Source organism: Trichosurus vulpecula, chromosome 2 (genome assembly GCF_011100635.1).
Source record: "Trichosurus vulpecula isolate mTriVul1 chromosome 2, mTriVul1.pri, whole genome shotgun sequence".
Classification (NCBI taxonomy): Eukaryota; Metazoa; Chordata; class Mammalia; order Diprotodontia; family Phalangeridae; genus Trichosurus; species Trichosurus vulpecula.
In genome coordinates this window covers 6,048,722-6,076,653 of record NC_050574.1, presented here as the reverse complement: position 1 = coordinate 6,076,653, position 27,932 = coordinate 6,048,722, and the positions used below count along the sequence as shown (strand labels likewise).

The 27,932-nt window shown below is 42.8% G+C and overlaps 2 protein-coding genes across 2 annotated transcripts in view; both read right to left on the bottom strand.

Moving 5' to 3' along the window:
* The window catches only part of LOC118836164, a 17,600-nt gene extending 12,327 nt beyond the window's left edge, over positions 1–5,273 (bottom strand). Inside the window, 1 exon segment of the mRNA XM_036743527.1 lies at positions 5,074–5,273. Within this exon segment, the coding sequence (XP_036599422.1) occupies positions 5,074–5,273 (200 nt within the window).
* Positions 3,037–27,932, bottom strand: LOC118839833 (zinc finger protein 665-like). The gene is made up of 7 exons (XM_036747345.1): positions 27,732–27,932; positions 23,491–23,644; positions 18,662–18,887; positions 17,958–18,041; positions 17,209–17,335; positions 14,538–14,633; positions 3,037–6,980 (listed from the first exon to the last, which is right to left on the bottom strand). The coding sequence occupies exons 3-7, from the start codon at positions 18,674–18,676 to the stop codon at positions 5,419–5,421; spliced, it is 1,884 nt and encodes a 627-aa protein (XP_036603240.1). The 5' UTR covers positions 18,677–18,887; positions 23,491–23,644; positions 27,732–27,932; the 3' UTR covers positions 3,037–5,418.

The following is a 27,932-nucleotide window of genomic DNA, read 5'->3' as shown; positions in this document are numbered from 1 at the left end:
CCAAAGGAAAGTATGGGAGAGAAGAGGTATTAGACTGATTACCAAACTGAAGGTCTACAGATCTGTTGTGTTGACCTCATTGTTGTATGTCTGTGAAACTTGGACAGTCTACCAAGGCCATGCCAGGAAACTGAATCACTTCCATTTGAATTGTTTTAGGAAGATTCTGAAGGCAGAATCCTGGCAAGTTATGGTACCAGACACTGAGGTCCTTACTCAAACTAAACTGCCAAGCTCTGCTTTTAGCTCTGCTAAACTCTGCTTCAGAGAGTGCAACTCTGATGGGCTAGCCATGTTGTTTGAATGCAAAATATATGCTTGTCTAAAAGATTATTTTATGGAGAACTCACACAGGGCAAGCATTCGTATGGTGGTCAGAAGAAGCAATACAAGGACACTCTCAAGGTGTCCCTCAAGAACTTTGGAATTGTGTGACATGGGAAACATTGGCACAGAACTGTTCAGCATGGCTTTCCCACATCAGAGAAGGTGCTGTGCTCTATGAGCAAAGTAGAATTGAAACAGCTCAAAGGAAATGCAGGATGTGGAAGTTTGGAGTATCCACCCCAAATGTTCACACGGACTATTTTTGCCCGACCTGTGGTAGAGCATTCTGAGCTTGTATAGGCCTGATCAACCACAGTCAGATGCACTGAATCTTGACTGAAGCATAGTGATGTCATTTTGGTCCTCTTCAAGAATGAAGGACAACCAGCCAACCATATTTCTCCATATAGTGGTAGATAATTTGCATTTCTTTCCTTTAAAATTGCTTGTTCATAGTTTTTGACCATGTCTGTTGTGTCCATTCTTTATGTATTCACATTTTTTTTTTTTGGTGAAGCCAGCCAGATTTAGTCAGATCTTAAACCCCAGGGTTGACAGCCTTCCAGAAGAACTCCCCTTTCACCAAGGGTTTTTTCATGGAAGGCCAGCCTCCTGTTCTCAATTCCTATTTCTTCTGAGCCAGAGTAAGGTTTAGTTTTGGTTTGTTTGCCCCAGAGATTGGGATGATTTAGTTTGAGATTAAGTTTGCCCCAGAGATTGGGTGGTTTAGGATTAAGATTAAGTTTGTTTTCTTTTTTTCTCTCAGAGATTGTGAAGGAATATTGGTTCCAGTAGTGGTAAGATACCCATGGGTTTCTCCTTGAATAGGTTTTTGGTACTGTGGGGCCAGGGGTTGAAAATTAAGAGAATGTTTAAACAGCACTCTATTGGGTTATGTGACATCTGACATAAATCTGCAAGAGATTCAACCAGTAATTTGTTTTGGCTAATCTGGCTCTTATTATTGCAAATTGAAAAAAAAATAAGGCTAGCAAGTTATGTGTTTGTTTTTTCTGTTTTTGTTCCTTGTAAAATGTCAGAAAATCTTTGTCTTGTGCTATGTTTAGTGTTTGTAGATTCTGTTACCTTGAAAGATTTCTAAAGGGAAAATGCAGGCAGTCAGAAAAAAACTGCTGAAAAGCTGCATCCAAAGAGTTTAGTATGCTGAGAAAGATTAATGAAGTTTCATACTTGAAGCAGTTGTCCCAGTAAGCAGGCCTCAGTCCCACTTCAGGCTTTTAATGGGAGATTAAGTTAAAAAAAAAGTTAGAGCTAAGAAACACCTTAATAGATTTTGGAGGTTTGGAGATTAATCATTTAAGATGGCAAAAGAGAACTTCTGGGACTTTGGGTAATTCCAGGAACTCATCCCCTTCTGAAATATCTTAGTGAGTTTTGGGGTACCACTCTATAGAATTTAAGGAAAAATAAGAATGATATTCTGTGAAAGTTTCAGAGGTTAAAACACAACATAGATAACATTTTCCTCCTGAAGATTGATAGCCCTATTTTCTTAGTGTAGTGAAGGAAGGCTGCTAGTTTGAAAGTAGTACCAGAGTGAAAAGGAAAAGTTTGTGGTTTGCATTTTATAGCTGCCTCATGGTAACCCTTCTTTAACCATGAAAAAAGAAAAAAAATGTTTAGAGATACCCCTTCTGACCTCTATCCCAGATCAGTAACCTCCTGAGCCCCTCATCCCAACTCACAGATTCCTCTCTGACTCTCACCTCTGCTCAGAGACCCTCTCATCTCAGGTCAGGTTCCCCAAAAAGGGGGGTGGAAAAAATGCTGGAAAAATGCAGGGAAACTTGAGTTACATACTGGTTTCCAAAATTCATTAACTTTGTGATCTTTAGCAAGTTATCTTATGTGTTTGCCTCAGTTTTCTGATCTGTAAAGAGAAAAATAATAATGGTGCCCACCTCCCACGATTGGTGTAAGAATCAAATAATATGATTGTGAACTTTTTCACACAGTGACTGGCATATGGTAAGCACTATATAAATGATTACTATTGTCATTTCTTTAATTGGATGTAATTGTTTCAATATTTTGTTTTAAAATAATAATAGTTTAATATAATACAGAATGAATAACTATTAAGGAAACAGGAAGAAATTAATAGTATTCAAGCCCTAAGTGGTAATTAGTGAAATTTTGCTATTTAAGGTAAAAACTCTTAGGATTATAATTTACTGTTGTTTTGAGGTTTGATTACAGGGATGGTTGTCTGGATTGTCATGAAACCAAAAGCAGAAAATGGCATATGCTGCCATCTGATAACATGGTGGATGTCTATCCCTGAAAAAAGTTGAGAGGATGACCTTAGCATAGCCTATAGAAGGATCCTCTTGACTCAGTTTCCACATTGTGCTATTTCCTTTCTGAATAAAGTTTCCCACCTGGTTAATCCTAAGCCTGGCTTTTGATACTCGTAACTACATGATTGGCAATCAGATAATTCATGCCTAGAATCAAACAGCTAAGGAAGTTTTCCCCCTGTTGTGATATGCATTAGGTCAGTCTGTGCCCTTGAGGGGACAAGTCTTGACATTACTATAAACATGTCACTCCTTTACCATTCATAGCAAATTTCTACAATCACGACAGACGAGCAACAGAGGTTTTCCAAGTATGCAAGTATGAAAAATCTTACAATTTTAACCTAAATTTGTGGTCAAGTTATAATATAGGAGTGATATCCTCCCAAAGGAGAGAATTAAACAAAGTAATAACGCAATGTAAACATTTTCTAATTAAATGGTATAGTATATTTTGGAGGATTATAGTTTTCTCTAAAAATTATATACATATATATGTATACGATTTACTTCAACGTGCATCTAGCATTGAAATTTAGGTTTTATGTATATTTTAGTAATAAATTATCAAAATTGAATTAAGGATTTTACATATAAAATTGTATTGATATTTGTAAAGAATGTGAAATTGTTTCCCCATTTTGAAGTATCTGTGATATAATTTTAAGACAAAAGAATTCATTTTATAGTTGGACCCTCATGAATGTTTTTTAGAATCCTTTATCAGGTACAGGATTTAGGTAAAGGTAGAAACAGTAATTAGTATATTAAAAAAAACCCTGAAATTCTCTGAAGTTTAAAGATTGGGGAACCAAATTTAATAGATTGTATTAAATTGTATTGAGTCTTGATATGGGCAGATTTTAGCAGAATTATCTAGGGATCTCTATAAGTGATTTGGAATCAGTAAAGCAGAGCTCACTTCAGTTGCCCAGAGAAAGAGGCCTGAGAATGTCCAAAAGAAGAAATCCTGTGAACAGATGACTCCATGAACTATCTGGGACTCAAAATCTGCTGATTAAATGAACATTGGGAGTAGGTTACTAAGATATAAGAAGACTTTGTTAGTTAATATTGATGATAATTGGGGCAGCAAGGTGGTGCAGTGAGTAGAACACTGGCCCTGGAGTCAGGAGGACCTGAGTTCAAATCTGCCCTTAGACACTTGACACACTGTGTGACCTTGGGCAAGTCACTTAACCTCAATTGCTCTGCCTTCCCCCCTCCAAAAAAAATATTGATGATAATTATTGTATTGCTTTGGTCTTTTATTTCATAGTGTTTAAGTTGTCTGGTTACCTTGGTGATATGTGAATCTCCTCAGATATGTTAACTGTGAGCCCTCTAAGCAGTTTGATTTGTAACTTATATACTTCTAATTATCAACATATGAAAAACCGTATAGAGTTGGCTTACAAATAAGTGATTCACAAATTAAATTTTAAGAGGGAACTGAGGAAATTGAGGAGATTGGGAGAGCAAGTGGTGGTGAGAATTGAGTGAAACACACCTCTCTATCTTGTGACTCAATTCTGGAGCTAGCTCAGTTCCCCTTCTGTTCAATTGAGGGTTTAGTTCAACTCTGTCCTATGAGAAAACTTTATTGTATTGTTTGAACCTAGCCCTGCATGGCTGGAAAGCTAGAACACCTTTACCTATTGATTAGAAACCCTTAACTAAAGACCTAGATTCTGCTGACTAGAAACCTGGCCAGATACAAAGACTGATGCAAGGAGTCTTCTCACAGTTATACATCTCAAGCAATTCATATGTCTCATCTGAAAATTGGCCTTGTACCTATCAAACATTTATTGTTTCCATGTTCCTTTAATTGTTCACAGACAATTGAGGGTGGAGGGAATGGAACACTTCTTTTCTGATTTCAGGGAATTGCACCTGTTCATTTTCCCCCTTCCAAATTGGAAAAGTCCCTAATCTCTCATCCAGTTAGCCATCAGACCACCTAATACTGTTTTGTTTCCTTTTAATTAATTGGCTGTATTAGATTGTTTTTAATGTATAAAAGTCTATTTACCACAGTATTTGGGGTCCAGGGCTATAAGTGAAGAGATCTGGTCCTGATTTGTTAGGCAATTGGCATGCATTGTTTAATAAGTCAAAATGCTCAGAAGTTCAAACCTTCGCTTCCTCAGTAATTACATCTTTCCCACATCACACTACACTGTTTACATTCAAAAGGTTTCTCTCCAGCACACATTGTTTGATGTCTAGCAAGACTGGAGCTCTTTGTTAAACCCTTCCGACGTTGATCATATTAACACAGTTTCTCCCAAGTGTGGATTCTCTGATGTTTAGCAAGACCAGATCTAATTCTGAAAGTCTTCCCATACTAATTACATTCAAAAGGTTTCTTTCCAGTGTGGATTCTCTGACGGACATGAAGATTGCCTTTCCATGTGACAACCTTTCCACACTGATTACATTCATAATTTTCTCTTCATTGTGGATACTCCCATGTACATCAAGATTGCGGATGATTCTGAAAGCCTTTCCACACTGATTACATACATAAAATTTTTCTCCAATGTGGATTCTCTGATGGGCACCAAGATGGGAGCTTCTTATGAAAGCCTTTCCACACCAATTACATTCATAAGATTTCATGCTGTTGTGGACACTCTTCTGTTAAATAAACTAAGAGTAGTAACTACAAGTTCTGCCACATTCATGACACTCATGAAGTTTCTCTCCAGTGTGGATTCTCTGATGTGCAGCAAGCCTAGAGCTTTTTTTTGAAAGCCTTTCCACATCAATTACATTCATGAGGTTTTTCTCCAGTGTGGATCCTTTGATGTTTAGCAAGACTAGAGCGGATTCTGAAAGTCTTTCCACATTGCATACATTCAAAAGGTTTCTCTCCAGTGTGAATTTTCTGATGTGCAGCAAGATTGCCCCGTCGTGTAAAAGCTTTTCCACACTGGTTACACTGATAAGGTTTCTCTCCAGTGTGGATTGTCTGATGTACAGCAAGACTGGAGCTCTGTGTAAAAGCCTTTCCGCACTGATTACATTCAAAAAGTTTCTCCTCACTGTGAATTCTCTGATGTGCAGCAAGACGGGATTTCCGTGTGAAAGCCTTTCCACATTGATTACATTCAAAAGGTTTTTTCCCGGTGTGCATTCTCTGATGTACAGTAAGACTAGAGCTCTTTGTGAAAGCCTTTCCACACTGATTACATTCATAGGGTTTTGCTCCAGTGTGGATTCTCTGATGGGCACTAAGATGAGAGCTCTCTGTGAAAGCCTTTCCACACTGATTACATTCATAAGGTTTCTCTCCAGTATGGATTCTCTGATGGGCACCAAGATGGGAGCTCTCTCTGAAAGCCTTTCCACACTGATTACATTCAAAAGGTTTCTCTCCAGTGTGTATTCTCCGGTGGACTGTAAGACTGGAGCTCTGTGTAAAAGCCTTTCCACACTGATTACATTCAAAAAGTTTCTCCCCAGTGTGGATTCTCTGATGTAAAACAAGACGGGAGTTCCGTGTGAAAGCCTTTCCACACTGATTGCATTCATAAGGTTTCTCTCCAGTGTGGATTTTCTCATGCTCAGTAAGACTGGAGCTATATCTGAAAGCTTTCCCACACTGATTACATTCATATGGTTTCTCTCCAGTGTGCATTCTCTGATGTACACCAAGATTTGAACTCTTTGTGAAAGCTTTTCCACATTGATTACATTCATAAGGTTTCTCTCCAGTGTGGATTCTCTGATGTAATACAAGATTAGCTCTCTGTGTGAAAGCCTTTCCACACTGATTACATTCATAGGTTTTCTCCCCAGTGTGGATTCTCTGATGTAAAACTTTATCTGAAGCTGCATCTGAAGGCTTTCCACATTGATTACACTCAAAAGGTTTCTTTCCAGCGTGGATTCTCTGATGGGCAGAAGGACGGGAGTTCTTTCGGAAAGTCTCTCCACACTGATCACATTCATGAGGTTTCTTTCCATTGTGGAATCTCTGGTGTTTAGCAAGACTGGAGCTGTATCTGAAAGCCTTTCCACACTGATCACATTCATAAGATTTCTCCCGTGTGTGGATTCTCTGATGTAAAGCTCTATCTGAAGCCTTTTCACACACTTTACATTCATAAGGTTTCTCTCCAGTGTGGATACTCTGATGGCAAATGAGGAGTGATCTATAGCAGAAAGCCTTCCCACATTCATTACATTTATAAAACTTCTCTTCAATTTCTCTCCAATTGAAATCACAGGAATCATCATTCATGAATCTTTGTTGACCACATTCTTCCACAGAAGTGCTCAGTTGTGTAGACATCTCATCCACTTCAAACCTGGTCTCTGCACCTGAGGAAAACAACCACATATACACAAACACACACACATAAATATGTTCTTTCTTCTGATGGCAGGAAGTAAACTGATTTATGTTTTACTTCCTCAGTCAAAAAAGTTAAGTTTTCAAACTTAAACAGGCAGAATCAGTCTTTGGAAACAGCATGTGGTCACATCAACTAGATGGTTTGTTTTAGAAAGAGCTTTAGTACAACATTGGATCCTCACAACAAATCTGATTCACATGCAGGCCCAGTATTCTCATTACCCTCCACAACTCAGGCTGTAAGCTCATAATGGCTGAGTGATGGGACCAACCACCTTGCAGAAGAGACTAGAACTCAAACCCTGTGACTGAGTGTGCTGGTGACAGTATTAGATGGCCTTTCTCCACTTCCATCTGCACTTTCTATCTTTTCTCCTTGATTGTACTTACAATTTTGTCAGTCTCAGGTCATCTTCCTACTATTCTGTACTGATCATTCTTGGTAAATTCCATATTCTAACCTGAGAAGGATTGCTCTTCTTAACTGTTATGTAATAATTTTCAGTGTTACATCAAATTTTTCTTCTTTTCAGATCCAAAGAGATTATGCTTATTGCTGCATATATACTAAATATTCGTATTTCATTATCTATCATATCTTGAAGCATAATATAATGTCCCTGGTCATCCTTTTCAATCTTATTTTCTCTGTTACCGTGTCTGAGACCATTTATGACTGCCAACCCTGATTTATTTATTCCCTTGAGGCATAATAGATTCTGTTCTGGCTCATCACTTTTTTGGGATGCCATTATCCATTTATTTAAAAAATATATTGTTTCATACTGTATCTTGAGTCCATCATCATGCCAGCAAGAGTCACTATTGGTCCTCTAACACCATGTCCCACTTAGTGGTTCCTGAAACCTTTGGAGGTTCATGATGATGTCTAGAGCATTTTAGCTAAAAACTCTAATGGCTATGTATGCAGTAAAGAATTGCCCAGTTTTGTGATCAATATATTTTTCCCCTGGGACAACAAGCATATGCATGTTTGAGGCTTAGAAGGTGTCTCTAAGTGCCACATATTGTTTTGGTTTCTCAACCTGTCCTCAAATTGTTCCCACATTGCCAGAAAAGTATGACATCCAAGCACAGATCTATGGTCACAGCTGTGCACATGCCCTCATTTGCTTTCTGTATACTGTACCAGAGCAGCTGCCTTGTAATCTCATTTCATCAGCACTGCAATTACTACATCAAGAGATCACAAATATTTGTGTTCTTCCAGTGCAGAAGGCAGGTTCTTGGAAAAACATGATCACTAGGCATACATATTACATGCCATTTTGAACCATCGTGACCATCCCACACTTTCTACAGAAACATTCCTTCCATTGCCTCTCATCACAGTGTGAAGGCTACTTTGTGATTTGAACTTATCTTCTGCTCATGGTGCTGCTCTTCTATCTAGCAAATGTTCAAAGGAACTAGTTGGCAACCCAGGTCAGTCTTTCCAGAGTTTCTGTGAGAGTGTGGCCAGTGTGCCAGTGGTAAAAAGAAGAAAGTTAGGTCTGAAGAATTCTTTCCTTACAAAGGTTATCTCATGTATATATATATATGTATAGACATACATATATACATGTACATGTATATATGTGTGTACATATATATGTGTGTGTGTGTGTGTGTATATGTATATGAAATGGTTTAAAAACAAAAAAAAACCTCCCAAACAACATATGCAATTCAACTACATTTATACTTAATACACTACCTGTCATCAGCCAATAGAAAAATAAAATTTTTATATAACTAGCCACTCATTTTGTTGACTCATTTGGGGGCTTAAAAATGAATATCCATCTCTCAGCATGGGAACTTGTAAAATTCTGCAAGCATTTTCCACTTCATCCACGTGTGAGGGAACATTTTCACTATATTTTGGTTATCAATCCAATTCTGCCAGTTCCTGTGTAATGGAAGTGGACTGGTCCACAGACTTTTCCCTCACCATCTGCCCCCTCCATGACTCTGTGATTCCTGCAAACAGAGAGGCATGGGACCTAACAGCCAGAGCAACTCCAGTTCCTGCAGCACAGGACCCCTGGGGCTGTCCCCAGGGAGTCAAATTGACATAATGTGAACTGATGGAAGGGAAGGCCTTTCTGCACATCTGGTAACACAGTGGATGCTGAGGTGGGCTTGGTGATCTGGAAGAGCCAGGTTCAAATCATTTAACCTCTAACTGCTTCTGTTTCCTCAACTGTAAAATGGAGGTAACAACAGTATCCACCTTCCAGCATTGTTGTGAGGATCAAAAGAAGTGATCTCTGTGAATCATTTGGCGCAGTAACTGGCACACAGCAAGTACTACAGACATGCCAGCTAGTTATAATTATCCTTTTTGTTATTATTATTATTATTACATCAATGATGCAGAACCAAATTGAAGACTGGCTTTGTCAGGTGTTTTACCAAATAGTGCAAACTTTTGTTAAGAGAAAAAAGTCCAACTTTGGAATTAGTTTCATATACTATGTTATGTTCAACATTTTCCAAGTTATAAGTTATTTGATTAAAAATGCTATTTCTATTTTAGAAATCCATAAAATAAACCAAAATTGAAATCTTGCAGATAATAGTAAGCATGAGGTCTTATGGGATTTAATAAAAATTCTTACAGAAAGCCCCACAGTAAATATCCATAATTTAAAACAGAATAAAATTTTATATTTTATAATTACACAGGGGACTGAAAGCATTAACTTGGATCTTTGTGGGGTAGAACTCATCCAAGTCATTATAATAAATACTTGATGTATAAATTTAAAATATTATGAGTAGAATAAATGACTGCAGTGGAGGGGGGGGAGCTTCATAACACACTTTGTGTTCTTGAAACAAGTTCTAAGAACAAAAGATTTGGGGAACTAGTGCTCTGGAGTCACGGCTGTTCACTACATGACCCATGTCACTTTAGTCTAAATGCTTCTCCTGATTCTGCTGCTCACTTCTCCCTACATCAGTTCAGACAACTCTTCCCAGACTTCTCTGACACTGTCTTTCATCATTTCTTATGGCTCGATAATCTTCCATCATATCCTTAGACCATCATTTGCTCAGTCATTTGCCAATATACAGGCACCATCTGTTTTCAGATCTTTGCAACAGCAAAAAGCAGCAGCTCTCACTTTGTATTGTGTAAATGAGTCTTTTTTCTCTTGCTGTGATCTCTTTAGTTTATAGGTCTGGTGGTTATTGGGGGGTCAAAGGGCAGACAGGGGAGTGAGTGTAGGGCCATAGTTCCAAAAGGAATACAGAATGCCATCCTTTCATTTCAGTGCTTTGTGAAGCCTTGTGTCAAGGTTCTTTCTTATACACAAAATTTTGTCTCGTTCTACTTTCTAATGCATTCTCCTATCCTCTGTTTTTATGGCTGGATTCATCCCAAGCACATTTTGTTATGACAATTAATTATGTTTTCTACCTGATATCCTCTAATTATCTTTCTTCTTTACTTCTATCTCAGTCCTTTAAAAAAAAGTAAGTAGGGGAAGGGAAAGGGATCAACACTAGTCATCGATCATTGAAATGGCCTGATCCCCACTCCTCACCCCACCTTGTCCTCCCCCATTCCCGTCCCAGATGGCTAGCTGGAACACTATCTTAAAAGTATGTTATCTTTTTATCTCCCCATTTGAAGCTTCCTCTATGGTGCAGCTAGTTTCTACCATGAAGCAGCCAGGTGGTACAATGTACTGTGCACCATACCTGAAGTCAAGAAGACTTGCATTCAAATCCAGACTCAGACACTTTCTACCTGTGGGGCACTGGGTAAGTCATAGCACCACTTTTTGTCTTAGTTTCCTTATGTGTAAAAGAGAGATAGTATGTATAAAAGAGAGATAATAACAGCACCTACCTCCAGGGTTACTGTGAAGATCAAATAACACTTGTAAATTGCTTGATGCTTATGTGACAATTGTTTTGATACCCCCTACTCAAATTAATCAGTATTTATTCAGTTTATTGTGATTTGATGAGTATCCATGATTGTATTAGTGAATTAAGCAGAACAGGATTAAGTTTAAGTTTGTTCTGTATGGTAATGCTGTTAGGATAAGAGATATAAATGATTAACCCACCATGATGATTATATTTCTTATATTTATCAGCTAGGTTCATATTGTTAATTAAAAGGCAGTAATACTGGAATTGCTGTACAAGCTCCCTATCCTTCACCCCAACTCTATAACATGCTCTAATAAGGTTCATTTGTTAGTACAGTACCCCGTTACCACTCTGAATCAATGCTTTCCACTCCCTAGTAACCTTTGCTTCAAAACCACAACTTCCTTGGATCCTAGGATACTGTTGGTCAAACACGAGGGTCTTAGAACTTGTGGAAGGCCCTGAGATGTTGTGGAAAGGTTCTTATGACCTCTGGAAAGCCCCTGCTGAGATGACATGGAGTTGATGACCTCTGGAAGGTCTTATGACCTATGATGGACATGCTCTTCAACCAATCAGAGTTCTCCCTGCTTCTTGGGTTAACCAATCTTTCTGTTCTTAGTGTGCTCTCAATTTGTATAAATACTGGTCACCCTCAAGTAATAAGAGTCCCTGATCATGAGGAAGATCTTGGACCAATTAATTATGGACTCTGAGACTTCTTAATGAATGGATTAATCTTGCTTGGAATTCTAAGTGACTTCCTTTTCACATTGGAATTTTCTGGCCCACACTTACCAGGCCCTATGTAAGTGTTAGTTCTCATTATCATGATTATTGTGAGTTTGACTCTTTCCTCACTAACCCTACTCTCCTTCCTAAACTGCTATTCTTCTCTCTCCTTTTATTCACTTATTTCCCTCTTGAACTTGATGTATTTCCATAACAAAACACTCTCTTTTGCCTGGCTCTGCTGAGTGAGGCTCATGATCTGTAGCTTCTTCTCAAGCCATTTCCAGGGGTGTATACTAGATGGTGAGCTCCTGGATAGCAGGGACTATCTTTTACCTTCTTTTGTACCCCCAGGCTTATACAGTGCCTAGACCATAGCAGGCATTACACATTGTATATATACTGATTGACTGACTGGGCCCAGAGTTGACACCAGGCCACAAACACTACCTCATTCCTTGGATTCTAGTCTCACTCCTCACCTTCAAATGTAGGTTTTGGCCTCAACTCCATTTATGTCTCTTTCTTATCGCTTATCACCAACGAGTCACCCTTGTCTGGCTCTAAACCTGATGAATCCTGACCAGACCAAATAAAAATCACAAAGGCTTCTAAAGTCCCAGAGGGTCTCGTTCTATGCGATGCCTGGGCGTTTCTACTTCTCAACTCCCTAACCTTAGAGTGGTCACCTCCATATCTTGCTACTTATTTTCTGAGAATAGAGACAAAGATGGAGCCACAGAGATCAGGAAAGGAAAGGAACCTTGGGTCGATGAACTGTGCAAGCCTCAGCTTTTTATTACTGCTTCTAGTAAGGCAGTGGTTTCCATTGCTGCCCACAAGGTGCCGCATAGAGACAGAGAAAATCAGAAACTGGCTGTCCACATCCACTCCAAATTCAGGTTCCATGACCTCAGCTGGGCCCTCACTGTGCCAAGGCAGTGCTTTAACATCTCCCTGTTTCCCTTTCCTACTATCAGCAGTAGCTTTTCCAAATCTTTCTCTTCTTCTCCAATTCTCTCATTTGGTTTACTTCCCCCAATATTCTCGGCTGAACACTTGGCCTCATATTTTACTAAAAAAAAATTGGACACTTACCAAGACCTTTCTTATCTCCTCCTCATTTCAAATAAATCAGATGTTTTCTTTTTCCTCCACTGCCCTGGTCTCCCATGGAGAGGTGGCCATTGTGGTTGCCAAGGTAAACCCCAATACAATCATAAATGATCCCAGCCAGTATATTCCCTCCTGTACCATCCCAATTTTGTTACAAATGTTCAATCTCTCCTTCTACTGGTTCTTGCCTGCCCTCCCGGCAGAAAAAAAATGATGTGTCCCCAACCTTGAAAAAAGACTCACATGGTGCATTCATCCCCATTAAATATTGGCCTTTCTTCCTTTCATGGCTAAATACCTAGAGAGGGCCATCTACAATTACTGTTCCACACTCCTTTCATCTTCCTGTCTTCAAAACTCTCTGCACTCCAGGTTTCAACATCAGCTTAACTGAAACTGCTCTCAGAAAAGTTACCAATAATCTCCTAATTGCTAAATCCAATGAGTTTTTCCCAGTCCCCATCCTTCTTGACCTCTCTGTAGCCTTTGAAATATTCAATCGTGGATGTTCCTTGATATTCATTTCTCTTTAGGTTTTGGTGGCAATACTTAGTCCTGGTTCCCCTCCTACAAGGTTCAAAACTAAACTCATTATCTTTCCCCAAATCGTCTGTCTTCTTACTTTCTTATGGCTATCCAAGACACCACCTTCCAATCATCCAGGCTTATAACCTAGGTGTCATCCACTCATCATTGTCTCTCACACTCACATCCATGGATATTCAACATGATGGAAAGTCATGTTGATTCTGCCTTTGTAACATCTCACCCACATATCCCCCTGTCTCCCAACATTGCCACTTTTTTGGTTTGGTCACCAATCACCTCATACCTGAGGTATTACTGCAAGTCTTTTGATTGGCTTCACTGCAACAATTCTCTCCCCCATGCACTCAATCTTCCACCCAGCTGTTAAATTCATCTTCCCAAAATGCTCTTCTCTTCATGTCACTTCCTACTCAATCAACTCCCTTGGTTCCCTATTCCCAGGATCAAATACAGAATCCTCTGCTTGGCTGTTAAAGCCTTTCATCATCAGCCTCTCTCCCACCTGCCCAGTCTTCTTTCACCTTACTCCCCCTCCACACATGCAATAATCAGTGCTTCAGGCCTCCTCTTTGTTCCTTGACCAGGACACTCAATCTCCTGACTCCATGTTTCCTCTGGCTGCCCCTCCTGCTCACTCTGGCTTCTCTGACATCCCACCTAAATCCCTCATTCTACAATAAGTCTTTTCTAGTCCTTCTTAGTCTTAGTGTCTTCCCTCTCTTGATTAGCTCCAGTTTATTCTCGATGTAGTGGGTCTGTACAGAGTTGTTTGCACTTCGTCTTACCACTAGACTGGGAAGTCCTTGAGAGCAGGCCTTCTTTCCTGCCTTCATTTGTATCCCTGGTACTCAGCACAGGGCCTGGAACACAGTAGGTACTTGATAAATCCTTATTGACTTGAATAAAGCCTAGGAAAGAGTTCAGCCTCAGCCCCTTAGATGCTTTCAGGAAAGTACCATGCCCCAAAGCTCTAAACAATGACTTCTTAGAAGATCACACACTTATCACTGGAAGGAACTGAAAGGCCGAGGAGTCTGACCCCCTCTCCTCTATTGTAGAGGAAACTGGGGCTCACAGGTTCAGTTACTTGCCTAGGATCCCACTGCTGAAATGTGTCTAAAAACAAATTCCAAGTCAGGTCTGCCTGCTCCCAAGCCTAGCACGTCCTTCATTACTACACAATGATGTGTCTTGTGATAACAGCTCTCATACACCTGCCTCATTTCACTCACCTGGCCAGGACTTCCTCGGGCCTTTTTGCTCTGGCATCCCTGGTGCTTCCCCTTGGTGCAAAGGGGAGATCAGATCTTCTTTTGAAACTGGAAGCCCTGAGAATATAGAATAAAAAAGAGATAAGAATAGAGAGAAATATACGATTTAGTCCTCTTGATGGAAAGGGGATGTACAAGCAGGGATTCCCTGGTATGGATCATTGAGATCCTGGGAGGGGGCACAGATCATGCAGCTTATTTGGAATCAGAAAATTCCACCTCTATTCACCTATTTCATAGAAGGATGGGCACATTCTATAGCTTCCATTATCTAGAAATTAGAGGCTGCTCTCACTGCAGTGGTAAGAGGTCTTAGTGGTGCTTGGGCAGGGACCTACTGTTGTCCAATCAGTGAGATCCAGAGTGAATTGGGCTAAAGGCTTGGTCTATGAGAAAGAAATCAAGCCAGTAAACCCCAAGATAACTAGATAGGCTTCAGCCACCAAAATGTACCTTCCTCTGAGCACAACACCCTCAAGTAAGGGGATGACAGCCCATTTTGGGAGAGGAGAAGAAAGGAGAGGAGAGGACAGGACAGGATGAGCCGAGTCGCCTAACTAGAACTGGCCAGCTGGGTTCCCCATTCAGACAGCCCGGAGTACTCACAGGTTGTGGTTTGTCCTCCATTCTTTTTTTTGGGGGGGGGGGGATGGGTTTGGAGGGAGGTAGGCAGGGCAATTGGGGTTAAGTGACTTGCCCAAAGTCACACAGCTAGTAAGTATGTAAAGTGTCTGAGGCCGGATTTGAACTCAGGTCCTCCTGATTCTAGGGCCTGTGCTCTATTCACTGCACCACCTAGCTACCCCTTTGTCCTTCATTCTTGAAGAGGACCATGACATCAAGAAGATGATGACATGACTTGCACTGAACTGGATTTGAGTGAGGGAGGGCTGTGCAAAGTCACAAGCCTCACTTTCTCCTCCAGAGCCACCTGGGTCCAGTGGCCAGATCTCTATCAAGATGACTAGAGATGGCCCAGGATGCAGTGGGAGACCTTGGCCTTTTCAAGCTAAGGTCTTTCCAGAGTTCTAACTTTGGCAACATCCATTCAGTTCATTAAAAAAAAGAAAAAGAAAAGAAAAATCAGTCTGGGAAGAGAAGACCCTCAGGCTTGCTAGCCAAAGAGAAACAATTTACTATTTACATTCACTCTTTTTTTTTTCATTAAATGGGCCATCCCTTAACTCACTTCTTCGACCGTCCTAATCATTGAATGGGCATTGCCTCATTCAAAGTAAGAACTCGGAAAGACCTTGGCTTACAAGGGCCAAGGTCTCCCACTGCATCCTGGGCCATCTCCAGTCATCCTGATCTCTATCTGGCCACTGGACCCAGATGACTCTGGAGGAGACAGTGAGGCTGGTGACTCTGCACAGCCTTCCTTGACTCAAATCCAGTTCAAAACAAGTCATGTCATCATCTCCTTGATGTCATGGTCCTCTTTGTGAATGAAGGACAAACCACAACCACAAGAGGTCTAAACCTGCAGTCAAAAAGAAGAGTCCAAGCCAGTCTCAGCCACATGGCAGCTGTGTGCCCTGGAAGGTTATGTAACCTGTTTGCCTCAGTTCCATCAACTAAGAAATGGGCTAATAATAGGATCAAACTCACAAAGCTGTTGTGAAGACCAAATGATAATAATTATAAAGCACTTTGCCCAGTTTGGGACATAGAGGAGGTGTTTATAAATGCTGATTCCCTTCCCTTCCTTTCTCCCGATCTGGCCTGGAATTTGAGAGAACAATGAAGGAAGAATAAGGAGACACTTGCTGTACCAGGCAGGATTGGGAGCAAAGAGCTGGATTGATGTCTGTTAACAAGAAAACTGTTCTAAAGTCTAGGCAGAGGATTCCCTTCACTGCCCATCATTAAGGAAAACCTGCGTGAGAGGACAAAAATGGTGTCCAGCAGAGGGCAGACTAGATATAACCTCTGAGATTAGCTCCAAGTCTGAGATTCTGTGATGCTGGTTTGAGTTTTGACCTGAAGCTTTGTAAAACAAGAAAGAGACAATTTCAGGAGTGACAAAGTCAAGTCCCAGCTCCCAGGATCCCCTCCCAAGGCCACCCTTCCTTTCATTCCTCTATTTTTACTATTAGGAGACACCTCGTTTTCCAGAGCTAAGGCCCAGCAAGCAAGCTGTGCCCTGAGCTTAGCATAACAACAATCCTTTGTGCTCACCCTCTAGATGAACTCTGCTGCAGCTAAATCACAGGACTGATGGTCCCTGAGCTCGGGCAAGCACCAGCAGGCCCAGACAAGAAGCCCTGCTATGAATGGACTTTGTGTCACTGGGCAGCCTTGCCTCACCTTTGCTGCTGGGCTTCACTATTTGATTCTTTGTCTAGCTACATATATATCAAGGTTTAGCCTCACTGCCTTTGTCTTGTTTCCCTCTTCCAACAGAATAAAGAAGGCTTTTTGCCTATAACCTCTGTGACTCTGGTCATTTATTTTCAGAATTTGACAAAGACCTTTCACAGGGAAAGCAAGGAGTAGGAGGACCTAGTGGAGAGACTGGCACTTTTGCCTCTCGAATAATCGATAAATGCTCCAACCCCTCACACTAGGGAGGAAATGAAGACATTCCTTCGATGGCAGACTCAGAGTTACCAGAGGACGTGGTGCTTACCCAGGGACAGCAGGTTCTGAGCATTCTCCAGCATGACCTCCTTGTACAGCTCTTTCTGAGAATGGTCCAACAGGCCCCACTCCTCCAGGGTGAAGTTCACAACCACATCCTGGAATGTCACCAACTCCTAAATCATCAAAAGTCACATGATTTAGAGCTGAAACAAACTGCAGAATTCATCTAGTCCAACCCTCCTCAACTTGGAGGAGGAAAGTGAAGCACAGAAGAAATCTGTCTGAAACTCCTATCACCTTTAAAAGTGTCAGAGCCAACCCTTCCACCCATAATCATTTAGAGCCCAATGGCATGTTGAGAAAAACATTGTATATTTGAAGTCTGAATCGTGCTGGAATAAGAAAAGCTGGAGAAATGTCTTACTATGAAATGCTTCTCCCTATGGCATCAGGGAGAAGGTGTATGCTCTCTCAGTGTGGTATGAGAGTCTGTGGAGAAGGAGAAAGGTGATGTGAAATTCTTCCTCATCAGAAGTGATATGTTAAGAAAATTCTGTTAAGGATTTGTGAGAAGCTGGCAAGTATTGTGTATTCTAGGGGGTGGGAGAAATCATTCATCACTGAGGCAAGAACAGAAAAAAAGAAATCATCTAGCCAGATTCCTAGAAGGCTGAAATAGTCTTATCTAGAAGAAAGCATGAAGAGGATTCTTAACAAATAATAATCACAGTCTGGACTGAATTGAGTGGCCACATTGGCTGATGCTGGTCAGGCCTGTGGATGGACTGCACTTACCTGGGGTGGAGGTCTCCGGATCCCAGGGGCCATTCTCTCTGTCTCCAGGCTCCCTGCTTGGGTGAAGCCTTGATCCTTTGTGGGCTGAGTTGGGAAGGAAGAAGGATCACTGAGGAATACAAGTCTTTCCCTTCTCTTCCTATTCAGGAGAATGGCCCATAGGGATTTAGAGAGGGTGAGATTCAAAAGGAGTTGCTAAGCCCTTGGCACTGCCCTCAGGGAACAGACTACAACCAAAAGAGGTCAGCAGGTAATGTCAGGCTAGAAAAAGATGGTTTGAAGATGCAGACTATTTTCCTTCCTCACTAATTCCTTCCCTTCTGTTAGCCCTTTCTTCCCCCATCCTTCTAGAGACACCCAAAAGGCAGAAGGGGCTTGGGATCCCAGATGGGATGAGACCAGTCAGAGCCTCAGTGACTCCTGAATTAGAGCTCTCCTTTCACCTGATGCTCTGGGTAAAGGTCAGGCAACTGTGACCCAGTGGTAAAGCTGAGGGTGGCACCCTTTGGACTTTGGGATGTCATGGAGAGTCTTGACAAAAAACGTAGTCAGGGAGCAGCCCCAGGGACCAAGTCTTATTGGGAGGCTGGCTCCTGGCATGACTGGAGGACATTCACCAAGAGGTCAAATGGGAAAGACGAGGCCCGATGGAAAGGGCGGCCAGCAGAAGTTGTGGGCAGTGAGGAGTCTTTGCTCAAACCTACCTGGGAATTGCACATTCAGAACTAGCTTCCAAAAGGGAGATGGACCTTGGCTCTGAGGGAAGGCAAAGAAATCTCTGCTCCAAAGGAAGAAGGTAGAAAGATCTCAGCTCCAAGGGCTCCTGTTTTGAGTCAGCCTACTCCGGGTGAGTCATTCAAGTCTTGACTAAAATCCCACATTTGCAAAAAGGCTTTCTTGGTCCACCTTCTCTGATTTCCTGCAATTTACCTTATGTATATTTTGTGTGTAAGAAACAAGGAAACAAACATGTATTAAGTGCCTACTATGTGCCAGGCACAACTGCTTTATAAATATTATTTCATCTGGTCCTAACAACAACTCAGTCACATAGGTCCTACTACCATCATTTCACATCAGAAAACAGACCAACTCTCCAGGAAGTGTCTGAGGTCAGACGTGAACTCAGCTTTTCCTGAATCTAGCCCCAGAACTCTATTCACTGTGCCTCCTAGCTTCTGATTATGTATGTGTGTGTGTATGTATGTATGTATGTAGTTACTTGCAAATTGAGTCCTGTTTTCTTTTTCCACTCTTGGAATCCCAAAAACCAATGAGTTGCTTGGTCCATACCAGATGCCTGTTGACTTCTTTACTTGACTAAATTGATTGGAAAGTGAGCTCCTTGAGGGCAGGGGCTGTTTCGCCTTGCTTTGTGCCCCAGCACTTAACACAGTGCCTGGAACATAATCAGTACTTAATAAGTATTTGTTGAATTAGCATGAATCGCCAGATCATGGAGAGTTGAGCTTTTCTCTTTTTTTCTACATTCCAAGATCTGACAATATCAACTGTATTTGAGCAATGAATCTCATTTTGAAGCACGGATGGGATCTGTTGAGAACGGGCTGGCTCAGACGTGTCACTGCAAGGCATGATATTCTAAGTGGAATTTTATCATTTTCATAAACCATTTCATTACTTTTTTCCAGTAACTTCTTTTCCAGGATGACAAGATTTTATGACCTTGCCTGAGGAAAAGGTCTAAAGGCAGCTGCTAAGTCCTTCCAAAGACCTTCCCATATAAGGAGAATTTACAAGGTTTTCTACACTTTTATCAAACAGACCTAACTGTATACATAACAGTCTTTGAACATTGCTACCACATTTTCTAACAACTTAATTCATAATTTCAAAACATTTAGGTCAAAAGAAGAGTTAATTTCTTAGGAAACAACTGGACCAGTCTCTAGAAATTATTTTGCAAATGAACAGCATTTCTTATACAATGGTTTCTCAAAAATCACAATGAAAGAAAAATTAGAAGCATAATAGTAATATAAACAACGCTACAGATTTAAAACAAATCTTGATGATTTGATGAAACAGATCTGAAACAAAACTTACGCATTTCTGAATTATCTTACATGGAAAGTCACTTTATCCATTTATCTATTTGACATTCTAGACTGGTTGCATTCTGATACCAGGGTACAGTCATTTTGCTCCAATGATGTTTTTAATTCTTATCTTTATTATTTCTAAACATATTGCCTTAATGCCAAGTTTTAAGTGTATTTTGCATAAAGGTATGATCCACCTATGTAGGGTCACCCATCACAATTATCCTAAGAAGAGAATATACCTGACTTTAAATGAGACCACATTATAATTTAGTTCAGAACAAACTCAGTCTCATCAGAACTGGATTTACATTTACAAATGACATCATACAGAATCTCAATTTTCCCAAGGGCCATTTGCTGGCGGGAGCTCAAATTCTAGGGCCCACTCCTTCGGGTTAGTCTAATGACAAAATGTTACTGTGGCAGTCTTTCTGCTCAGGAGGAAGGCCTGAAGCCAAGGGCAGGAAGAAGGAGGGAGAGTGGGAGGCAATGGACAGGTGAGGCAGAAGGAGCTCTAAGGGATGAGCAGCCTGGTGGGTGGTGGCTCATGTGAAATTCAAGCCCTGTGGTGGAAGTTGGTGGGTTAGGACAAGGACAAGGCAGAAGAGGGGCCACTCCCATGGCCACGGCATTGCGGCTGATGGGGGCCAGGAACAGAGGCAGAGAAAAAAGACATAGGCCTGAGTTCCTGGCCCTGAGTGTGAACAGAGGAAAAGCAAGATCCTGGGCCCTCAGGTCACAGGCAGAGAGGGCAATGGACCCTTCCAGGAATGGCTTGGCCCACTGAGGCTCCTACAGCCTCTTCTGCTTTGTACATGGTCCACCTTTCTACACAAACTCTGCCTTGGACTCCTCCTCCTGGCAGACCCCCTGGCTAGAAGCAGTAGCCCTTTTAGTTAAGAGAAGTATCTCCTAGAAATAGTGTGCTTGCAGATCTCAGGCAGGTCTGAGCCAGGAAGTCAGAGGTTAGATGGCCTCCCTGTACTCTAATTGATTAGCCTTCTCAGAACAAGAAGTGGTTTTTGGAGCCACCTTCATGCCATGCTTCCTGCCTTATTCAGCTCTCTAGCTCTCACCCAGAAGCCCTGGTCTCCTGATTGGAGACAGTTCTCCTTAACCAGCCCAACCTTTATCCCCTGCCTGCCGCTTTCTGGTTATCTTTATGCCACTGCTTCCTAATCTTTTTCCTCCTCTGGGAAGCACAATGACAACTTTTGCATCCACATTCCTAAGTTACCACTGAGGCTCTCATAAAGTAAGTGGATAATGGTTGTCAAAAGTGAATTTTTGAGAAAATAACTGACTCCATTTGATGCTATACTGGCTGTTCTTATATCAATGTACTAAATGTCCCCTTCAGAACCTCCCCCCACCCTGCCACCCAATCATTTTAAGAAAACTCAAAGGACTCACTGTCCTGTTGCTCTGCCTAATAAGGCACAAAGGGTGTAGCAGGTGTTGGTTAACTCCCTTTATAACACCTTTGTAACACCTTGCTAACCCTAACCCTAAATTCACATCTTTTTTTTTTTTTGCTATCTATGTGCCCTAATCTGACCTTACCCCAAACTTCTTTGTAAGCCTGCCTACAAGACCTCAACTTTCCCATCCAAACTCTGTGTCATAGCTCAGAAAAGAGATTGTCTCTTTGTCATCTGTGGAGTTGGGAGACACACATGTCCATCACCTACTGAGGAAGTGTGTCACACTGTTGTGTGATGGGAACCTATCCGTTACTTGTGTGAGGAAAATTCGTTTTAATGTTCTGTCATTTGATTATTAATTTGTAATATTCCCTTCTCTGTTCAAAAGGCCTCCCAGTACATTTGAGCTAAGGAATCTGCTTCCAGCCCCCAACACATCTACCTCGGCTAATTAGTGCTGTGGCTACTAAGAAAATTCGTGTAATGTAGATATGTAGTATCAGACGGTATTGTCTTGTCACTTAATGTTTTAGTAGCCCTTAAAGGTTTTGTGAAAAGAGAGGTCACTGGCAACATCGGTGGGAGGAATTTCAGCCCATCAGGGGGTCAAGAAGTCACACGGGAAGGTGCTGCAAAAGGAGTTTAGAGTCAGCCAACAGGGGTAGAAAGTAAAGCCCTGTCTATGCCCTTGGCTCCCTGAGATTCTGCAGTCCTCCTAGTGTTAGCTTCTCATGGACCATTTGCTCAGGAAAGCCTCAGGCCCCCCAAGCATCATTTCAACTTCCACTTTCAGGAGATTTCTTCCACCAAATGTGACCTGACCATTCATTGTTTTGGCTTCATTTGTCACCTCCAACCTTTCCATTCCTTCTCTAATTCAGCTTACAACAATCAAGAGCAAATTAAGAGCAAACAACTCTGCTCCCACTCCTGGATGACTTGTGTCAGTCTATGCCCTGGGGCTCTACTCCCCAGCCCAGTATTTTTTCCAATAAAGGATCCTCCCATGGCTGCTGAAAAGATCAAAATTAATATTCCCTTAAGTTCCTACCGTGTTGAAACTATAATTTATTTTAGGCTGTATTGATTTTTATAATTGAGTCTGCATCTGACTAAACAACTTTTCTATGTCCTTGAGTTGAGCTCAGGAATTTAGCCTTCTCTCTGAGTTAGTTTAAAGTTATAATTAAAGAGAAAAACTACTACCTATCGTAGCGTTTGCTCCCAGGGAAAAATCAAGGACATTGGTTTGCTATTTTTGAAGACCTATAAGTTGACCTGGTATATTTCCATCAGATATATGGTTCATCCTTGCCTGCCTTTGTACAGTTAAGTAGGGTCTCATCTCCCTCCTAGGTTCCAGGGAGTCTGCTATCAATAACCTCAGGATGCAGATGGGTCCCACAACACAAAGGAAACTCACCTGCATGCCAACCCACATTTCTCAGTAAACCAGCTGTAATGTTCCAGGACTGCCAAGATCCTTTCTATCTTGCTGTCAGTAAAGGGGATCCTCTCCTCATTGGGGTTTTGGCTTTCCTGAGGTGGCCAGTCTGACTTCCGTTGTTAACAATTATACAAAACACTATTAGTAAACTGACTTTGCTTTGATTATGTACCTAAGTTGACCTCAGTTTCAAACATGAATCCAACATTCTCCTTCGGCAGGTAAGCTCCAGGAGCACAGGGAATATCTTTCATTTGGCTTTGTACTCCCTGGGTATTTGTATGTTTCTTAGGACCAGACCAGAAACAAGGAAGCACTTCATATATTTAAAAAAGAAGAGATTCAAACCCCATTCCATACTCCCTATCACCTCATTCCTCATTCCCCTTCCTCTCATACCTCCTCCCCCAGAGTTCCAACCTAATTCCACCCAGCCCTTCCACTGTGTGTCCTGGAATGCCAGCTCTATAGGCAACAAGCTTCTCTTCATCTCAATTCTATTGCCTTCCCACTCCCTCTATCAAGAAGCTCTCACTGGAACCCGGCTTTCCCCTGCTGACACAGCCTCCCTAGCCACTGTCTGCAGGGCTGTGTACCTTCACTCATTCTTCTTGGCTCACTGGTCAAGGCAGGGGAGCTCAACAACTCCTCGCTTCCCATGGATAGTTCTAGGTTTCTCTTTTCCTCCATCATTCAATGATAACATGAATCTTTAATATATGTGCAGGAAATGGCATAATAGCTTTGGATCTGGATAGAAAAGAAGAAAAGTTGGGCATAACATTGAAAATGACACTGAAAGGAGCAAAACTGTTTCTTAGCTTAGCAAATGACATTTATGGAGAATGACCACGAGATAGTGCATGTAAAGTGGCCAGTACGGAACGGCAGAAAGTTGGCTTGCAATCAGCAAAATAAAAAGGAGAAAATCACAGAAGAATCTGAAGAAAAGGGCTAAGAGTGCAATGTAGAAAGACCATCTGGTGCTGTGGACGGAGCATGCTCAGCACAGGGTTGAAGTTCCAGGCTCAGCCACTTATCTCTCTCCTCCTCCAAACCCCCTCACTTGATCCAAGCATTGGGACTTAGGCTCATCAGTCTCTCATGCCTTTTGTGGTGAACCCCCTTGAGAAGATACAGATAAGGGCCTCCGCTTGCTCTTCCCACACCTGCTTCTCTAGTCCCCATAATCTGACTTCTGACCTCACCATTCAACCAAAACTGCTCTCTCCAAAGAGACCAGTGATCTATTATCTGCGAAATCCAATGGCCTTTTTTCAGTCATCTTCCTTCCTGAACTTTCTGCAAGCTTTGATGCTGTCAATCATCCTCTTCTCCTTGACACTATCTCTGGGGCACTATTCCCTCTTGGCTCTCCTTCTTTACATCTGACAGACACTTCTCAGTTTCCTCTGCTGGATTTTCATCCAGGTCACTGCCACTAACTATGCAGACCTTACGGGGCTCTTCATGATTTCAGAAGAGAGCCCAAGACAGAGCCTTGGCTAAGCCATGGTGAACAGGCTGATCCACGTGAAGATCCAGGAAAGGACACTAGGATAGTGTGGTCAGATGGGAAGGAGGAAGACCTGAAGAGGGCAGTGCCACAAAATACTGGAGAGAAGAGGATACGGACAGGTGAGTGACATCATCGGAGGCTACGGAGCAGGCATGAAAGATGAGGACTGAGCAAACACCATTACAAGATCCCTGGCCTGTTTGCAGAAAGCAGTTGAATGATGAGGGCTCAAGCCAACTGCCAGTTAAGAAGAGAGAATTGGAGTAACAGGATTATTATTGATGTCCTTCCTAAAGACTTTAGCTACAAAAGGTAGGAGAGATAAAAAGGTGATCCTTAGCAAGGACACAAAGAGATCGAACAAGGAATTCTGGAGGACGCAAAATGGCTGCATACAATACATAGTTATCTACTGGGAAGTAGCCAGTAGACAGGGAGACTGAAGATTAATGACAAAAGGGGATGAAAGATGGGGCCTTCAGCTGGAGAAGAGGGGACAGAATGGGATTGTTTGGGCATCTAGAGAGTTTGTCTTAGCAAGGGGGAAAGCTACTTCTTCCTGGGGGAGAGGGCTAATGGAAGAGAGATTCGCAGAAGGCTTCTGAGCAATGTGAGACAAGGATGGAGAGAGAAGAGGGAGGCCTTGGTGACCATTTCATATTTTTTTTAGGATGAAAGAAGTCATCCAATTAAGAAGTTGTGGGGAGTACTGCTATGCAGTTCTAATGGGAAATGAAAATTCTGGAGTAGATACTGTGGAACGTGGGACAGTGGAAGAATAATTACTTGCCTTTTTCTTTTTTTTCAGTAACAGCCCAGTAGAGACAGGGCAACCTAAATTTACAGGTGACCCAGTCATTACATTTTTGGGACATTCTCTAGGACCATTCTGTTACATGTGAATAGGAGTCAAGATGGTTGATGGTGAGAGTAATCCAAGGTTGGGCATGGCAAGGCATGATGGGTGACAGACAACTGTGCAAGGGACTAGATGCTCATATAAACTGGAAATGATTGGTCAAGAGGTCAAGAAAGGGAAGGGTGGCTGGGGAATGTAGTGAAAGGTCCAGGGTTTGGAGGTCACACTTAGGACAAAGAAGATGGTTAACAATCAGAAGGCAGAGGGAAAGAAGAAATGATAAAAGATTCTAGTTACATGGAAAAATGTAGGAGTCCATGAAGATTTAAGTGGACCACTTGTGGGTGGTAGCAAGATTAAAGGCATGAACATGTTTGGTGAAGTGGAGGAGCAGGTGACAGGAAGTGAGGAGAATGTGGACCTGGAAAGTTAGCGTGCTGGAGGGAGAGTCTCTATGTATGCTGGGGTGCAGAGAAAGACTCTGGGCCTGGCACTGATATAATTGAGAAAGAACGGAGAATACCACCGAGGTTAGCACATCACAGCTGCCAGAAATGGGACTGGGCAAAAATGTGGACTGAGTGAAACTCCCAGGAGGAGTGCACTGGTAATGGTGGTAAGAGAATCTGGAGGTGGAGATGGGCATCAAGCTGGCACTGGGGAAATGTGATGCTGTTTCTTTTGTACCCAAGACCTGAGCTAGTGACAAGGTATGTGTTCACACGCATCCCATAGCTGCCTCCTCACTGCTCATGGTGGCTGCTTCTGCCATTAGTGGCTTCTGATCTGAGCATCCACTCTGGGGAAGGGCCAGGCCCAGCCATCTCCCCCCCCCCCCCCAGACAAAGCTACCAGGCCTTACAAGGGCTCTTCCTTGTCTTCCCCTTTTCACCTGTCCTTCCAGGTGTGCTCTTCCCCTCCCTTCCCTTCCCTTTCCCACACTTTAGAAGGTATGTTCCTTGAGGACAGAGGGGGCAGTTAGGTGACACAGTGGGTAAAGTGCCAGGCCTGGAGTGAGGAAGACCCATATTCCTGAGTTCAAGTCTGGATTCAGACCCTACTAGCTGTGTGACCCTGGGCAAGTCACTTGACTTGTTTGCCTCAGTTTCCTCATCTGTAAGATGAGCTGGAGACAGAAATCACTCCAGTATCTTTGCCAAGAAAAACCCAAATGAGGGTCAGAAAGAGTTAGGACTGAAAAACAACTGAAAAATAAACAAAAGTGAGGAGAGTACATTTCTTTTTCCTGGCATGTGCTTAGCACAGTGACTGGCACACAGCATTAATAAATGCTCAGACTGAGGCCAAAGCCACTCCCTTTGGGCCTCTGAAGGTCAGCAGCAATGCAAAAGTGACTGTATTTCTCTGCCAGTACAAAAGCCTCTCCCTAGGGTCCCTCAGAAAAGGAATCCTAATGACGTCATCCTGAGCCCTCCCCGCCCTAGACTGGGGGGGCTGCTCCCCCTCCTCTTACAAAAAGAAAGCTGGGGGCTGGGTAGGTTTGGTATGGTTTCTTTGGCTGGGGAGGGTGTTGGGGGAGAGAGGCCCAGAAGGAACTCCCTAAGAAGTAGTCACCCTAAAGGCCAGCCCTGCCCCTCCCTCTGCCCCCCTGGGGTCCCCCAGAGAAACAGCTTCTCCAAGGAAGGGGCCCCACGGAATCCTCGGCCCTCCATCCAAGGGCAGGGGGCAGCCTGGGGACCAAGTGAGAAGATGATGCCAAACGGGGGACGCCCCTAGCAGCTCCCCTGTCCAACATGTATGCACAAACACCAGCCCCTCCCCCATCACGGCACACACATGTGTAATCAATCACGCACAATTCAAACACAACTGCAAGCATACACACACTAGCCCTGGCCCCTCCCCTCTGTCACATACACTTGACTGTGCAATCACACTCTTGGACAAACCTAAGCACACACACTCAGACGCCCTCCCACCCCCTCCATGCACATGCACACGCGCGCGCGCACACACACACACACACACACACCTGCAAAGTGACTTAGGGACACAGCAGCCACTCCCCGGCACACACACACATAAGAACACTCAGCAGCCCCAGCCCCTCCCCTCTGTCACACACTTGCCTGTGCATTCACACTCAGGCACCCCTCCCCCAGCCCTTACCCCGTCCTGCATTTGTACATTTGCACACTCACCAGCCCCCAGTCCCTCCACCTGCACACTCTCTGACAACCATATGCACACACAGACACCCCCAGTCTCTCCCCCGTCGCACACACTTGCACACGTGCACACACCAGCCCCCAATTCCTCCAGTCACAAACACCTGAACGAGCAATCGCACTTTTGGACAAACATGTACACGAACTCAGACACCCACCCAGCCCCTCCCCCATCACACACCTCTGCACCCATGCACACTCGCACTGGTCCCACCCCCTCCCTCTGACACTCGCGCAAACGTTTGCACAGACACTCTCACGCTCACTAACCCAAGCGGGGTCGGTATGTCCTCCGGCGCCCCCGGGGGGTAAGGAGGAGGAGGGGCTCCCCCGCCCCTCTGGGAGCTTGGACCGCGCCTGCGCACTGATTGCCTCCACACTACTCCCCCGCCAGCACTCACGGGGACGGGGGAGGGGACCAGGAACAAAGGACTGAACAAACCGTCCAGTCCCCAGGGAAGTTGCGCCTGC

Bases quoted from the DNA above. Each gene is read 5' to 3' on its own strand.
- LOC118839833 (XM_036747345.1), bottom strand. The intron at 17,336-17,957 runs GTAAGTGCAGTC...TTGATGATTTAG, and splicing joins TCCGGAGACCTCCACCCCAG to GAGTTGGTGACATTCCAGGA. The intron at 14,634-17,208 runs GTAAGCACCACG...CTATATTCTCAG, and splicing joins TCAGAACCTGCTGTCCCTGG to GGCTTCCAGTTTCAAAAGAA.